This window comes from Pecten maximus, chromosome 12 (assembly GCF_902652985.1).
Source record: "Pecten maximus chromosome 12, xPecMax1.1, whole genome shotgun sequence".
Classification (NCBI taxonomy): domain Eukaryota; kingdom Metazoa; phylum Mollusca; class Bivalvia; order Pectinida; family Pectinidae; genus Pecten; species Pecten maximus.
The window spans coordinates 27,670,347-27,685,209 of record NC_047026.1 but is presented as its reverse complement, the minus strand read 5'-3'; the positions used below and the strand labels follow the sequence as shown (position 1 = coordinate 27,685,209).

Sequence of the window (14,863 nt, the reverse complement as noted above, 5' to 3'; positions counted from 1 at the left end):
AATAGTTACATGATTAGTCCACTGTCATTGTAAAAGTTTGACTTGCAAAATTTAGATGAAAATAATCTGTTTTAAATTACCACACAGCTTTTTAAGAAAATGTCACCTGAGGGATTTTCACCTGAAAATGTCATAAAGGATCAATTGTTAATAAAATGCTTTGTTTCGTGCTATTTTTCTCTGAACATGTAAAATGATTTCAACCGGAATGCACATATCTAGTCCATACTGTTTCATATTTGAATTCAGGATATTTTATTGCTTGCTTTTCTTTACGTTTATTTTTTAGGGCGAGGCTTTGATGAGACGGGCGTTAACGGGTTACATTCTGGGTAGCTTTTATGTCGGATCTATCAGGTGAGTCATTTACATATGCTTTCGACAGGGCAATTTAATGGAATGTGAAACACTCGTCAAATACTGTCTCTCTAGAAAAATGAATTCCAATTGAACGTCAGACCTACTTTTAGATGTAATCAGGAGGCAGTGATGGTCTCTGCCACGAGGAAAACGTGACAAACGATAAAGCAATGTGATGAAATATGAAGGGTAGATTACTCCCCTTTATGTGAGGCAAAACAAAAGCAAAACAAAATTTCTTGTCAAAGGTTTGCAAAACCAATTCTTAATCGTAATAAATAAATGTTACTAGAGTTATCAAATAAGTTTCGAACTTGACTTTGTTGCCCTGAGTAACTCCTGTGTACTTTTGTTTTATACAGCGAAAACAGTAGAATAAAGCGACAGACAGACAATTCCAGTAGTGCTGGATTTGTTGCAGAATGTGAAATCAAGGTTGCCAGTGATTTAACTGTTGATCATGTAACAAAGAACATTACCGAGGCCATCAATAAAGTGAACATGTCAAGTGTTTTCTATGGCGCTACAGTACAAGTAGGCGAAAAGAAGGATGAACCAGGTTTGGATATTGAATTAAAATTGATAACTAACTACACTATGAATCATAAGTTTGTCCAAATATGATAACTCCGTGATTTTGAATTCAGTATTACATTTTTGCGCTATTTCTTACATTGTTAAATGCATTGAGGAAAGTATGTTACGAGGAATTTTTTACCGCCCTTTAACCGTCTTATGATCAGGCAAAACTATCGTTACTTGACAATTAATTAGAATGCGAATAAGAGAATGAAACACATAATAGACTGAATATAATAGCAGTCATTGAATGTTGATAAAGTATTAAATTCCAATATGTAAGAAGCGCTGATGATTTTAATATTAGAATGTCTATCATATATGACTCAAAGACGCTTTCAATGATTTCACCCGCACTCCACTCAAAGTGTCATCATGTTCAGTCTCTCATATCTTAGGTTAAAGGCTACGCTATATATAAGTTATATTAGAAGACAATTTCAGTGATATCTTGGAATGAAAAAAGTCGGGAAGTCATTATTAACAATTTCTGTAACATTAATGTTGGAAGGTTTAATTATTCTCAAGTTTTATTTCCTTACAGAACTCCGAGATGTATGTTATCAGCAGGCGGATCCTTCTTATGGATATCGCGTGTTTTCTGAATGTTTCCATGGATATCAAGTATCAACCTTCTTACAAGCAGGATTGGGCAATTTTACTGGTTTTGCCAATGTAAAAAACCTGTTGGCTAACGTCGATGGTGAAATCTGTAGGTTAGTGATTGCTAAAATAATTTTGATCACTTCATCATATTTGTTATAATACCCTGATAATGGAATATGCTCACGTTTTCAATGTGTCGGCCAACTATTTAATTCCATCATGTCTCATATTTTAGCAGATACCTTTAGTAGGGTAAGTTGATTATAAGATAACATTATATCATGAATACGTGGCCTGAAACTAGACAATATATGAATAAAATAATCAAGTTTCTATTCGGCTAAATATTAGCGACACTTCTTCCAGCGAAGGTATCGATAAGGGGAAATTTGGTTTAGTTTAAAGCTTTTATTATATGATACATACTTACATGATAGATATTTTTCTAGTGAAAACTTATACTAACTTCAGTTGTTTTATATTCTACATAACTTGTGTTTCAGCTTTCTCAGCATTGGTTGGTCTTGTTTTAACACTACTCTTCACGCCTCTTCAAAAGGAAACCACTGTTCAAAAGAAACGGCCTTGACAACTATATTAGATTACAGCGCCTCAATGGGTGTAAATGCTATGAAACTGAACTCTACCCTCAACCAATGTGCAGGTAAACCTGACAAATAATTTATCATTATACTCGATAACAGCTCATCAGAACAAGTCTTTTCTACTCGTTGTATATCTTATTTTTTCATCACTCTCGCTGTAATAGTTAGCCATTAAAGTGTCAGTTTATTCTGTGAAAACAAAATGTTTGGTCTGTTAGAAAATTTCCTTTACGTGATTCCGTGTTTCTTCCTGAAATCATTGTCTAAAGATGCTGGAAGGTCTGAAAAAGTATGATGGTGAGGTAAAATAATCCTTTTTGTTTTAACTGTACTGTACAGAAGATTGGATTGGTGCGTAAATTGAACTTAAACTGGTTTTTAGCTTACCATCATCAGATGATCGGCTATTCAAGTCGCGTCATTAGTCCGTCTGCCCGTAAACAATTCTTGTTATCGCTATTTCTGAAAAAAGTACGAAAAGGATCTTTGTCAAATTACATATGTAGGTTCTCCTTAGTCCCTAGTTATGCATATTGCATTTTGGGACCAATTGGAAAACAACATGGTCGACAGGCAGCCATCTTGGAGTTTTGCTGTTAAACTTTGTTATCGCTATTTCCCAGAAATTACTGAAGTGATCGTTCTCAAATTTCATATATAGTTCCTCTTGGTCCATAGTTATGCATATCACATTTTCGGACTAATCGGAAAACAACATGGTCGACAGGCATCCATCATGGATATTGACAATTAAAGTTTCTTAACGCAATTTCTCAGAAAGTACTGAAGGGGTCATTCTCAAATTTCATAGGTAGATTGCCCTTGGTCCCTTTAGTTGTGCATATTCTATTTTGATTTTTTTTCAAATCTGAAAACAACAGCATTTAATCTGATTTGCTGCAACATTTTATTTGTATTGAATCGATCTATGTTAACAAATGTCATTGAAAGGTCCTGTCGTCGACCATACAAAATCAATGTTCACCTGTTTGTCTGTCCAACATTTCTTAACTCACAATAACTTTGTTCAGTGTTCTGTTTGCATGATCTATCTCCATTCATAAAATACTCGTAACATTTGCACAACTGTTGATATTACAAAATTTCCAAAGTTAATTCTTCGTCGATCATGATAAATCAATGATTGCTATTCTAGCTCAACCAGACTTTTGGAGGAATGATCAAAGTATATGTGATGACGGAGATCGTATTATACCATTGCTGTTGTCGACGTGTCTTCTTGATTGGGATGAGATTGACTTACTTATGCCCATCCTTTTTGGGGATAAAACCGGGATAGATGACATTGGATGCAGGTACTGTGAAAACTTGAAATGTCTTTTTTTTGTCAGCTATCTATAAGCTTCGCAATTGATAAATTTGTTTGGTTCGTTTACTTAACATTTCTTTTGATGTATACTCTTAATAGAAGTTTGTCCTAAATATTTTTTGTGTTGTAGTTTTAACACCATTTAACATCTGAGGTTTTTGATGCGAGACATTTATGTAGGGTTTTGTTATAATGAAAATAATATTGTTCATTGATTTGTTATTTTAGAATCGGACATCGCATATTCGAATGTGGACAGAACATCGCGATGAACTATGATATCCCAAAATACTTCCAATGTAAGGTAGAGGATATATCGAACGCCCTTAACCTCGGAGGATACTGGTTTGACAACCTGGTTCCAGGGTTAAATGTGACACAGTGTCTCCATCAAGGTATGGGTAGTAATCAAATATTTTAAACCTTCCTGTAGTGATACTTTATCTGTATTCTTATTCGTAGCTATATATTGCTTTTGTTTGTTACAGATTCCGAGATACCATACCACGTCTTCGATATAACTATTTTCTTTCCTGTGGCATGGAATGAGGACATGAAACACCGAATTATAACAACGGTGAGGGTTGCAAACGATATATATATATTAGACAGATTTATAGCTTTCTCTCTCCTGTACTGTCCCGTGTTATTGTTATTTTGAGCATGTAAAGACAATCCTCGGGTCAGTTGAATCCTCTAATTGTGACCTTTATGATTCTGGATTTTTAGATTTTATTCAATATATTTACCTGAAACATGTTTCATTAGTTGGATTTTATCACTTATTCACTTATCATAGGAATATCATGTGTTCACAGTTCCCATCGATACCTTATTAAACGGTATTTTATGTCAGACGTTGCAATGTTTAAGTCCATATACAAATATCCGATACGATTGTTGCAGGATTAGTCAAACATCATAATGAAAAGCTGAATTTTAAATTTAATGAAATAATATGGTTTAAAGTGCCACATCAATTTGTTTAAAAAGATCACTTAGGAATGTCCTCGTTATATTGTACTTTATTGTGAGCTTTTACATCCGCTTCTTTTTAGGGCGAAGCTTTGATGAGACAGGCAATGATGCAATATTACATTTCGGGGAGTTTCCGGATCAGATCAATCAGGTGAGTCTATTACACATGCTTTGTTAGTGCAGCTTACATCATCACTACACTGTATGTTTATTGTTTAGTATGCCATACGAAACCTATGATGACCACCTTTGAACCTATCTTTAGAAACATATTTCAATCTTCTTTCTTCTATCTGTTCGATTGAATCACGGACATTTAACTAGATTATAAAGTGTTGTTTACAATGCGATGATGCTGTATTAAATTTTGATTATTATTGATTAGCCCCACATGAAATAGTAATCACGTTGTCCGTCCGTCATATTGTATTCATATTGTGCCTTTAGCTTATTCTTATTCTCAGTTCTGGTAATTTCTTCCGTTCATCCGTCAGAACTTTCGATTCCGGATATGAATAAATCTGATACAGAATCAAGAAGACTCAAATTCTCTTAAATTTCACATAGTGATACACTGTTGTGCAGATGTGCATTACGGGTATACAATTTTCAAAGTATCAGGCCTAAAACAAGTTCATACTTTCTGAAATTAATCTCAGTGGACATCTGAACACGGCCTCCACTTACGGAATATCTTCCAGAACATATGATCCAGTGATTCTGAAAATAATCATGCCAGGAATCTAGAAGTTTTGACGTATTTTGGTGAATTGTTAGAATAAATCATTTCGCGAAATTTAAGTTGTTTTTTTCAATGCTTCAATATTTACACATTCTTTTAATGTGAACGTTTTTTTATTTAAAAAAAAAATGTTTAGGGAAGTATTGTTTTAAGTCACCTATCAGTGAAACAGGAGGGGCTATAGGTTACCTCCCCGTCCGTCTGTAAGTCTTTCCAAGAAGCACAAGCTTGAGGATTTAAAAGTCACTGTAACTATTTTTAGCGAGGGACGTTAAGGGTCATGTATTGCTTTAGCAATACCCAGCATGTTTGTTGTTTAAAACTTCAGTATATAAACAAAGTAGGATAGGCGAGATATATAATAAGTTGTAATTATTGTTCTGCCATGAGTCGTCATTGGTCATCGTTAAGGTGACCGGTTACACTTTCGTTGAAATTAGATACATTTATATCTGAATTTCGTATGTTTTTAAGTCAAGTCCAGCAAAAGGGCAAGTTACGTGAACCTTATGGGAACAGTGATGTTGTCAACTGTTTCCTTTGGATATAACGCACAAAAACACATTTAAAACACATCTCAAGTTTAGCTCAACTGCCCGAAAGGCAAGTAAATCGATGTTATTATGCAGTATCCTTTGGGTCAGTAGCATGCTTGGATGGAAATCTACCGAGACAGCTTCTCATTTTTAGGTCACCTGAGACAAACTCTCAGGTGACCTATTCTAACCGCCTTTTGTCCGTCGTCGTGCGTCATGCGTCGTCGGTCCGTAAACAATTTACATTTTCGAGTTCTCCAAAACCACTGAACCACATTCAATGAAAATTAACAGGAAGATTCCGTTGCCAAACGTCAGAATTCTGGGAGAAAAGGTTACAGAATTTATATAAATCAATAAACCTAGACTATATTCATGTATTTGAATAAAAGTTTCATTAGAAGTTAGTTAGCCCTACAGCCCCAAACATTTGCTAAACTAATGCTTGGGTAGTCGTTATAAGTCAATGTTACTGGATTATGAAATGAATTTCGAGTTTGATTTTGTTACCCTCAGTGAATCTTTGTTTTATACAGTGAAATCGGTAGAATGAAACGACAGACATCAGGCAATTTCAGCAGCGGTGGATTTGTTGCGGAATGTGAAATCAAGGTTGCCAGTGCCAGTGCTGTAACTGTTCAGAGTGTGACAAACAAAATTACCGGCGCCATATATAATAGGAACAGTTCAAGTGTTTTCTATGGCGCTACAGTCCAAGTAGCTAAAAAGAAGGATGAACCAGGTTTGAATTTTGCATTAACATTTACCACATAGCCAGTCGTTTGTCAATGTCAGTCAGAATATGATAACCTCATCATTCCAATGGATATTTGCTCATTTCAGTTTTAATTTTTTTTCAATAGATTTCTTAGAAACATTGCATGGTTTGTAATTATTATTATGTTCCTGTGCTTAAAAGGCATTTTGATTCAAATTTTTTTTTTTTTTTTGATAAAAAATAATAAAAAAAAAAATGCCTTTTGGTTCTATCGGTATTTTGGTCTTGTTGTTTTTAGGTCCTCTCGCTCAGTTTTCTCCAATTTTTTCCAATATATTTGTACAGTTTGCTATGACATGAACTTGTTTTTTTTAAATTCACAATTCATATCTCATTTCTATATTTGCATCTATTTTAATACAACAGTGTCTTCCTCTGCGGTATTAGATAGTCGTTTGTTGTTACGCCCTACGGTACTCATTTTATCTCACCTGCCCGAAAAGCAAGTGAGCTTGTGCCGTGGTGCGTTGTGCGTCTGACCGGCCGCCAGTAGTCTGTCCGACGTCATTTTTTTCGTTTGAATAACTTCTAAATAATCAAGAGGATGAGAGTCATGATATTGGGCCTGATGTAGGCTGTAATGAAGGGTTAGACCAAATTTATTTGTAATAAATGACCTTAACCTGTATTCAAGATGAAAGGAGTCAAATATGCTTGAACTACATTCAATGCCACACGGTTCAAATGTGCCAAAACCTTTAGAAGTATTTCCCCCCTGAATTAGCAAGAGCACAGCGACCTGATCACACATGCTTGAAAAAGAAATTCTACAGAATAACCCTAGCGTCCCTTAAATTTGACGAATTGATATCATTTTTCACCTAAATAGAATTTTTAATGCTCCAAAAAAGATTATCTTCATTACCAAGTACTGCTTCAACATATGAGCGATTCAGGACAATCGGGCGACTTGGTTTTTATCTTAATTTCTCATTATCATTATCTGGTGGTTCACACAAAGCTGCTATTGTCCGTTGTCTTGTCGCTCATCAGGAGATAAGGATTCCTTGATATCCTTATCTTATGAGAAGTACCAGAAGGATGTTTCAAACATTTGCGGCAAGGTGGTTTGTTGTGGTTCACAACGAAGTTATGTGATAACGTTGAAGTTGGTATCCCAGTGGTTTAATTATTTAAATAATTTATTTACTCCCATTTAATTGCATGCTGACTTTGTGCTTCACCTAACAGTCAACACACAATATGCTTTGTACAAAATGCAGTTGCGATGGAATTTAAGAGGACATAAGCAATGAGTTCTACTGATTCCCTTGTTATATGTCCGTTTGATATGAGCTAGTGCACAAATTATATGCGATGAGTATAATCGACTTACAATGTAATGCTTACTTATTTCCTTTCAGATATGCCTGCTCCTGAATTGGATTGTTCTGATATCGACTCGATCATGTTTCATTTAAACCAAAGTTGCCAATCAGTGCAATATTTGAACACAAATGACTCAACAACTTACTGCAAGTAAGTTAAAATGTGGTTACCGTCTATGTGAAGGAGGTAAATTGGGAGATTAAATTGCAGATGTGCAATATGATGTGCAAAAGTTTGCTTGATAAAGGCGATATTAAGTTTGGTTTCGATATATATTTCATAGGTTAATATTATTATCCGCCTGTAACACTCTTTATATTATTTACTGGTTGATCATTGAATTTATTGGCTGTGTTTCAAGCAATATGTATTATCCATGTTTAATCAGAGCGTGATGTCGCTCAAAGAGCAAACAAAGCAAAAAAAAAAAAAAAACAAACGAAACAGTTTTATCTTTACATTGAATTATAGGCTGTCGTGAGTAGTTATAACCCCCTGTGGGTGAAATAAGGGGAACTATAGGTCCGTCCGTCCGTCTCAACTATACTTTTAAGATATGTTTGTGTTGTGAAATCTGGTATGTAACTTCAGTATGAGTAGCTAGATGAATAACAGGGTTATTAGGTAAAGGTTAAGGTCACTAACTATTTTGATCGGGGGCCGGTAGGGTCATGTATTTGCTTTAATTTTAATTATCTGGACAGTTTCTGTTGGAGTGATTCATTGGAACATGGTGCCGTCGTATATTGTGACAGCAGTACAGTGAGCTTTAGAGTACTGACAATCTTTGATACCCTAGGTTGACAGAAATCTTGACTAAATGTACAGCTTGAAATTATATATATTACGAAGCACCACTTGTAACTTATAGGACTGTTTTAATTTTTATTTAAGTGTTCCCTTGAACTTATTAACTGAAACCTTGAAGAATACCGTACATATTTGATTCATTCAGACACCTCCATGCCAGTTTGCTGTGCGCCAGAGTAGTATTTAACAACAGACCTTACATGGCTGGGAAATGTAATGACAGTGTAATGGTTATGGCAATCCAGTCCAATGAGGAAAAGTTTAGAAAAGTCTTTGGTGGAAAGAATATATCTTCTTGTAACGTTTGTAAGTATGTCAACACTAGATAAATCATGACTGGTTTAACATGAATTTCGTGAATAATTCCATGGCTTGTTCTGTAGAAGTCAGAAGATTTCTGAATTCCTTATACATATGTAGTTTAAGAATGATTTGATCGGGGACAAAGAAAGGATTACCGTAATCAATTACTTTCTAAATGATTTAACCGTGCGAGATGTCCTTGATTTGCAATTGATTGTGTTTGATATGAAATGTATGAAATCTGTTAAAAATTTCGCATTGAATATTGAAATATGTATCATGAGTTTTTTTTTTTTTATATATATCAGTAAATCATGTAATATGTTTGATATCAAGAGTGTTCGTTTTGATGTTTTCTTTTCGATGTTTTTCTGTCAAAATCACCTGATCTAATATCAAGGTGGTGATTCTAAGTTAGTCAGCTTGTTAAAAATTGTAAAATGATTTAACGTTCATTAATTCATTTTGTATTTTTCAGTGTATGAAGGCAATGTTCAATATAGACATCTGAATGGCAGTCACATTAAAAATATTACGAAGACACTTGGGAGCTTACCATGTGAGAATAATAGCATAGAGTACATCGCCAAGTATAACTGTAATATTCGGCCGGAGCATATGTCTGATATAGAAAGGCATTTGATGATGAATGACACATGTGGGTAAGTAGTAAAAAATTAGCATGATAGAAATAAACAAAAGAAAACTTAGTTTTTTAAACAGCATGGATTTATGAAACATTTGATTAATATACGATTTATATGTAATGCTTTATACCAAATATGAACTGAAAAAAGCCTATATGTAGCGTTTTTGCGCTAAATTAGTTTGTCAAAATCTGTACTGTTATCTGTGAGGCTGTGAATTTTGCATCCGATATTAATTGGAACATTTGAAATTAGAATATGGACGAAACAGCGTTTATGTTTCACTATTATCCTACAATCAGTTTTGGGACTGTTCAGATCATACTTAATCCAGTGTCTTTTTTAGAGACGATCTTCCGTCTGTCTGCCTTTAAATAATTTAGTCCTTATTTGCATATTTTCAATTTTAAAATTGTGTTTGCAATAATTTCTCTTGGTCAGAAAAATACGTCAATGATTGTTCTAGAATTCCAAGTTGAGGTTTCCCTCGGTTCATACAGTTGCCCATCATTATGTTTGAGACAGATCAATAGAAAGAAAAAAGTATATACCACTGATGATTCTGAATTGTTAAGCTTCAATGTTAAAGGGTTGCGGCTTGGAAGAAGAACTGTGTGGATGATACAATGAAGGATTGGGCTAATACAACCTGCCACAATGTCAAGGATGTGTTGAAAAGAAACTCGATGAACATATTTGGAAAGAACGTCACTTTGGAAAACTGTAAGTAATTGAAAGTGATAAAGATGAAGTTTGATTTTCATGATGTATCAACTAAAGAGGGGGATAAACTCTAATTTGTTTGTAAAACTGTTAATAATTGATGTGTAATACCGTATTTAGTAGAATTCTAACTGAAACCATTTTCATACCGACACATGCAATAGCGGAGACTAGAAGTATGAACGGGTAGACTTTCAACAAAAGACCTTAAATTATTGTTTTAGGGAAGTCAACCGGGGTACAAATACAAGAAAGACAATTTCAGCTTCATAGTTCATTAGGAAAAATTACGTACCGGCCAAAAGGAAACAAAGTAGTCCAGTTAAAATGAATTAGTAGTATTTTACATTACTAAAATGAAATATTTGACTAGATTATTGTGAAAGTAATCAGCAATATTTACCTACCTCGGCTTTTCAAAACCCTCTACTTCCGTGGTCCGTCATTCGTCCCTCGTCCGTCTGTATGTACATATAGATACTCCCTATTATCGCTATTCCTTGAGCAGTACTGGAAGGATTTTTCTCAAACTTCATTAATATATTCTGCGTGGTTCCTACTTGAAGCCATTTCATTTTGACAGATGGCCATCTTGAATTTCGACAATTGAAGTTTGTTGAAGCCATTTCTTGAGAAGCACTGGGATTATTTTTTGTATCGCGTGTGATGGAGTTGCATAGCGAAACGTTATTTTCCGCAGCAGTTGCTACGGCGACGGAGTCTGCAGCGGCGTCATCATTTCTGTTAAACTTTAAATTTCTCTGTTAATGCATAATCTATTATAATGGTACCTACAATATGATTGTATGTATATGTAACCATCCCAACGCACATTTCAGATTAGGATTTTATCAAACTTTTAATGTTTCCCTTATTTGAATAAATGAGTCATGTTAAAGTTTTCCGTTAGGATCCACATTGACCTAAAATTCATACGCAATCATAATGGCCTCTGGAATATTATTTTTCACAAAATGTGGCAAGTATTTAGCTGACGAAAGGTCAAGGTCGACGGGGCAGAGGTCAAAGTCACTGTCAAATATGAACGTAAATTTTGTATCTTTACTGATAAACATTTTGTTATGAAATTATGTAGCAAAGTAGGTCGGAATTAAGCAAGAAGTCAACTTTCAAAAGATCAAAGTCACTGGGTCTAATGTAATGGATTTTTTCAAAGGACAAGGAGAAAGTGGTTATCTAATTATGACCATGATTCTTATCTTATGAATCATTTGGATTGAAATAAAACGAATCAATTCTCACACAATAATTGAAACTGGTTTTTTAATTCGGCAGCAAATATGGAATTTGAATATGATACAGAAATCAAAATGGCTGAACGACGAAGTTTAATATGATGATTTCGTATTCACACAAAGTTCTTCATATATCTCTTAAGATTTCATATGTAGGTCCCCCTTATCTCCAACTTCATATGTGTGTTTCATTCGGTCCCTAGTTGTGCCCATTGATTTTGAGTCTAATTTGCAGAAAGCAAACGTCTGACAGTTTAGCTTTGCAAAGAAAAAAAAAACAAAAACAAAAAACAACTTTTTATATAGACTGCGAGGTATAATTTTATTTGATGACTTTTTGTTTGTCATTGATTGTATAACAACTTGTAGATGATAGCTGAAATGAAATTTATATGTCGAATCCAAGTCATTTTATTGCAAAATGTTCACACGTGATTCCCATCTTGAATAAAAATAACTTGTATTTCTAGGTACGAATGACGTATGTAGCAGCTATGGACAATTATCAGTTGCCAATCAGAACTGGACTAACTGCATGCATCTGCTAGTAACAGCTCTGATGGAAGAGGGTATGATAAATACTGGAGTAAACAGGAATGTCACTCACCTAGCATTATGCAAGTAAGTAGGAAGACATTGTACATTTTTATTTATATTTTCTTTTTCTTTGTGTATGTGTGTTTTATGATCACTGTTGAAAATCAAATTATTCATTTCAGGTTATACAACGTGAGCTTACAATGTGTAGTGAATTCCACAAGAAACAAAGGATATAACTGTAGTAGTGCTTATATGAATAAATGGGCTATACCTGTCATCTCACAATATGTCAAGAGTATGAACACGCCATTAACCAGGATTGATTCATCTGTCGCCTTTGATGCAGACACATGTCCAGGTAAAATTAGCGACTGAGGGATTGCGGGGTTTTCCTATTTCTTCAATTGATAACTTTAAATCATAAAGAGGTATTTTGACTGATAATGCATTCTAGTTAGTTGTAGCAATATTTACTTTTTGGAAACACGTATATTTTCGATATAGTTCATTGTTGATATGTTAACGATTTTTCTTGATTTTAAATTCATTTCGTTTTTCAGCCGACAGCAGTGGTGGGCAGATTTGTGCCTTGCCAGCATATTTCCATGCCTCCAATGGATACGGGTCCCTGCTCTACACTCATATGATGGGAACGTTGAGCTTGCTCCATAATATCGATATAAGGAGCTTTGATGGGTCTGACTCTACAGACAGCGGCCTGTTCACTAATGAAACCAGTGGCCTACGTATGAATGGATCAAGCACTAACGAAAATGTCACTTCTCACATGCCTTATCCCCAGGATCCTCGGAATGCATCATCGATACCAGCCAATCGGCAGATCCTTGTGTGCAGGTATTTAATAGAAAACCCATAGGTTATACTTTATTAACATATCTCGGATGGATAAGAAGTACATTGGCGCGGTGCTAAACACCATACTAAATCTTACCAATGTTGACCTCGATCAGAAATGTCTATGTCTACATCAGACAATGGCTGTTGATTATATAAATAGTCTATTTTCCACATGTTGAAGAGTAAATGAAAATATGGACAAAGTGTGCATATTTTTCTTTATATTCATAAATCTGAAAATTAAAATAATGGTTTCCTCACTAGTGGTTTAAGATACATGATTATAATCAAACATGATAGTATGGATTAATTGATTTCTTATTATTTCAGTGTGTATGAGATGGAACTTGGGCGTATTTTGGCATATTTGGACAAAGAGAAGAACAAGTGCAGTGTGACTAATATGCTACCCTCCGTGAAGGCTGCTGTGGCACTCTTGTTTAAACATGTTCGGCCAAATATTAACCCCACTGCAATACTGGATAATTGTAATGGGACAGGTAAATACTTACATAATCAATTGATATATCGATTAAACAGATATTTCATTCATTAGCTCACCTGCCCGAAGGGCAAGTGAGCTTATGCCGTGGTGCGACGTCCGTCGTCCGTCCGTCCGTCCGGCGTCAACTTTTTCATTTAAACATCTTCTACTCAATAACCAAGAGGCCCAGGGACTTGATATTGGGCCTGTAGCATGCTGGTGGGAATGGCTACCAAGTTTGTTCAAATAAATGACCTTGACCTTCATTCAAGGTCACATGGGTCAAAAAGGCTATACTCTTCAAACGACTTTTTCTCAATAACCAAGAAGCCCAGGGACTTGATACTGGGCCTGAAGCATCATGGAGTGAAGGGCTACCAAGTTTGTTCAAATAAATGACCTTGACTTTCATTCAAGGTCACGTGGGTCAAATAGGCTATAATCTTCAAACGACTTCTTCTCAATAACCAAGAGGCCCAGGGACTTGATATTGGGCCTGAAGCATCATGGAGTAAAGGGCTACCAAGTTTGTTAAAATAAATGACCTTGACCTTCATTCAAGGTCACATGGGTCAAATAGGCCATAATCTTCAAACGACTTCTCAATAACCAAGAGGCCCAGGGACATGATATTGGGCATATAGCATGCTGGGGTGAATGGCTACCAAGTTTGTTCAAATAAATGACCTTGATCTTCATTCAAGGTCACATGGGTCAAATAGGCTAATAATCTTCAAACAACTTCTTCTCAATAACCAAGAGGCCCAGGGACTTGATATTGGGCCTGTAGTATGCTGGAGTGCAGGGCTACAAAGTTTGTTCAAATAAATGATCTTGACCTTCATTCAAGGTCACATTGGTCAAATAGCTATAATCTTTAAACGACTTCTTCTCAATAACAAAGAGGCCCAGGGACCTGATATTAGGCCTGTAGCATGCTGGGGTGAAGGGCTATCAAGTTTGTTCAAATAAATGACCTTGACCTTCATTCAAGGTCACATGGGTCAAAAAGACTAAAATCTTTAAACGACTTCTTCTCAATAACCAAGAGGCACAGGGACTTAATATTGGGCCTGTTGCATGCTGGGGTGAAGGGCTACCAAGTTTGTTAAAATAAATGACCTTGACTTTCATTCAAGGTCACAGGGGTCAAATAGGCTATAATCTTCAAACGACTTCTCAATAACCAAGAGGCCCAGGGACTTGATATTGGGCCTGTAGCATGCTGGGGTGAAGGGCTACCAAGTTTGCTCAAATAAATGACCTTGAACTTCATTCAAAGTCACATGGGTCAAATAGGCTAAAATCTTTAAACGACTTCTTCTGAAACACCAAGAGGCTCAGGTACTTGAGGTTGGGCCTGTCTATAGCATGCTGGGTGTACGTAGGGTTACTAAGT

At 35.4% G+C, this 14,863-nt stretch overlaps 1 protein-coding gene across 1 annotated transcript in view; it reads left to right on the top strand.

Moving 5' to 3' along the window:
* Positions 1 to 14,863, top strand: part of LOC117338962 — an 86,295-nt gene that overhangs the window by 44,852 nt on the left and 26,580 nt on the right. Inside the window, exons 50-66 of the mRNA XM_033900327.1 lie at positions 290 to 357; positions 723 to 919; positions 1,484 to 1,655; positions 2,049 to 2,209; positions 3,307 to 3,466; positions 3,709 to 3,875; positions 3,969 to 4,057; positions 4,539 to 4,609; positions 6,273 to 6,478; positions 7,879 to 7,993; positions 8,799 to 8,959; positions 9,435 to 9,618; positions 10,193 to 10,326; positions 12,053 to 12,203; positions 12,302 to 12,480; positions 12,683 to 12,977; positions 13,311 to 13,480. Of these exons, the coding sequence (XP_033756218.1) occupies positions 290 to 357; positions 723 to 919; positions 1,484 to 1,655; positions 2,049 to 2,209; positions 3,307 to 3,466; positions 3,709 to 3,875; positions 3,969 to 4,057; positions 4,539 to 4,609; positions 6,273 to 6,478; positions 7,879 to 7,993; positions 8,799 to 8,959; positions 9,435 to 9,618; positions 10,193 to 10,326; positions 12,053 to 12,203; positions 12,302 to 12,480; positions 12,683 to 12,977; positions 13,311 to 13,480 (2,680 nt within the window). The remainder of the gene's footprint in view (positions 1 to 289; positions 358 to 722; positions 920 to 1,483; positions 1,656 to 2,048; positions 2,210 to 3,306; positions 3,467 to 3,708; positions 3,876 to 3,968; positions 4,058 to 4,538; positions 4,610 to 6,272; positions 6,479 to 7,878; positions 7,994 to 8,798; positions 8,960 to 9,434; positions 9,619 to 10,192; positions 10,327 to 12,052; positions 12,204 to 12,301; positions 12,481 to 12,682; positions 12,978 to 13,310; positions 13,481 to 14,863) is intronic.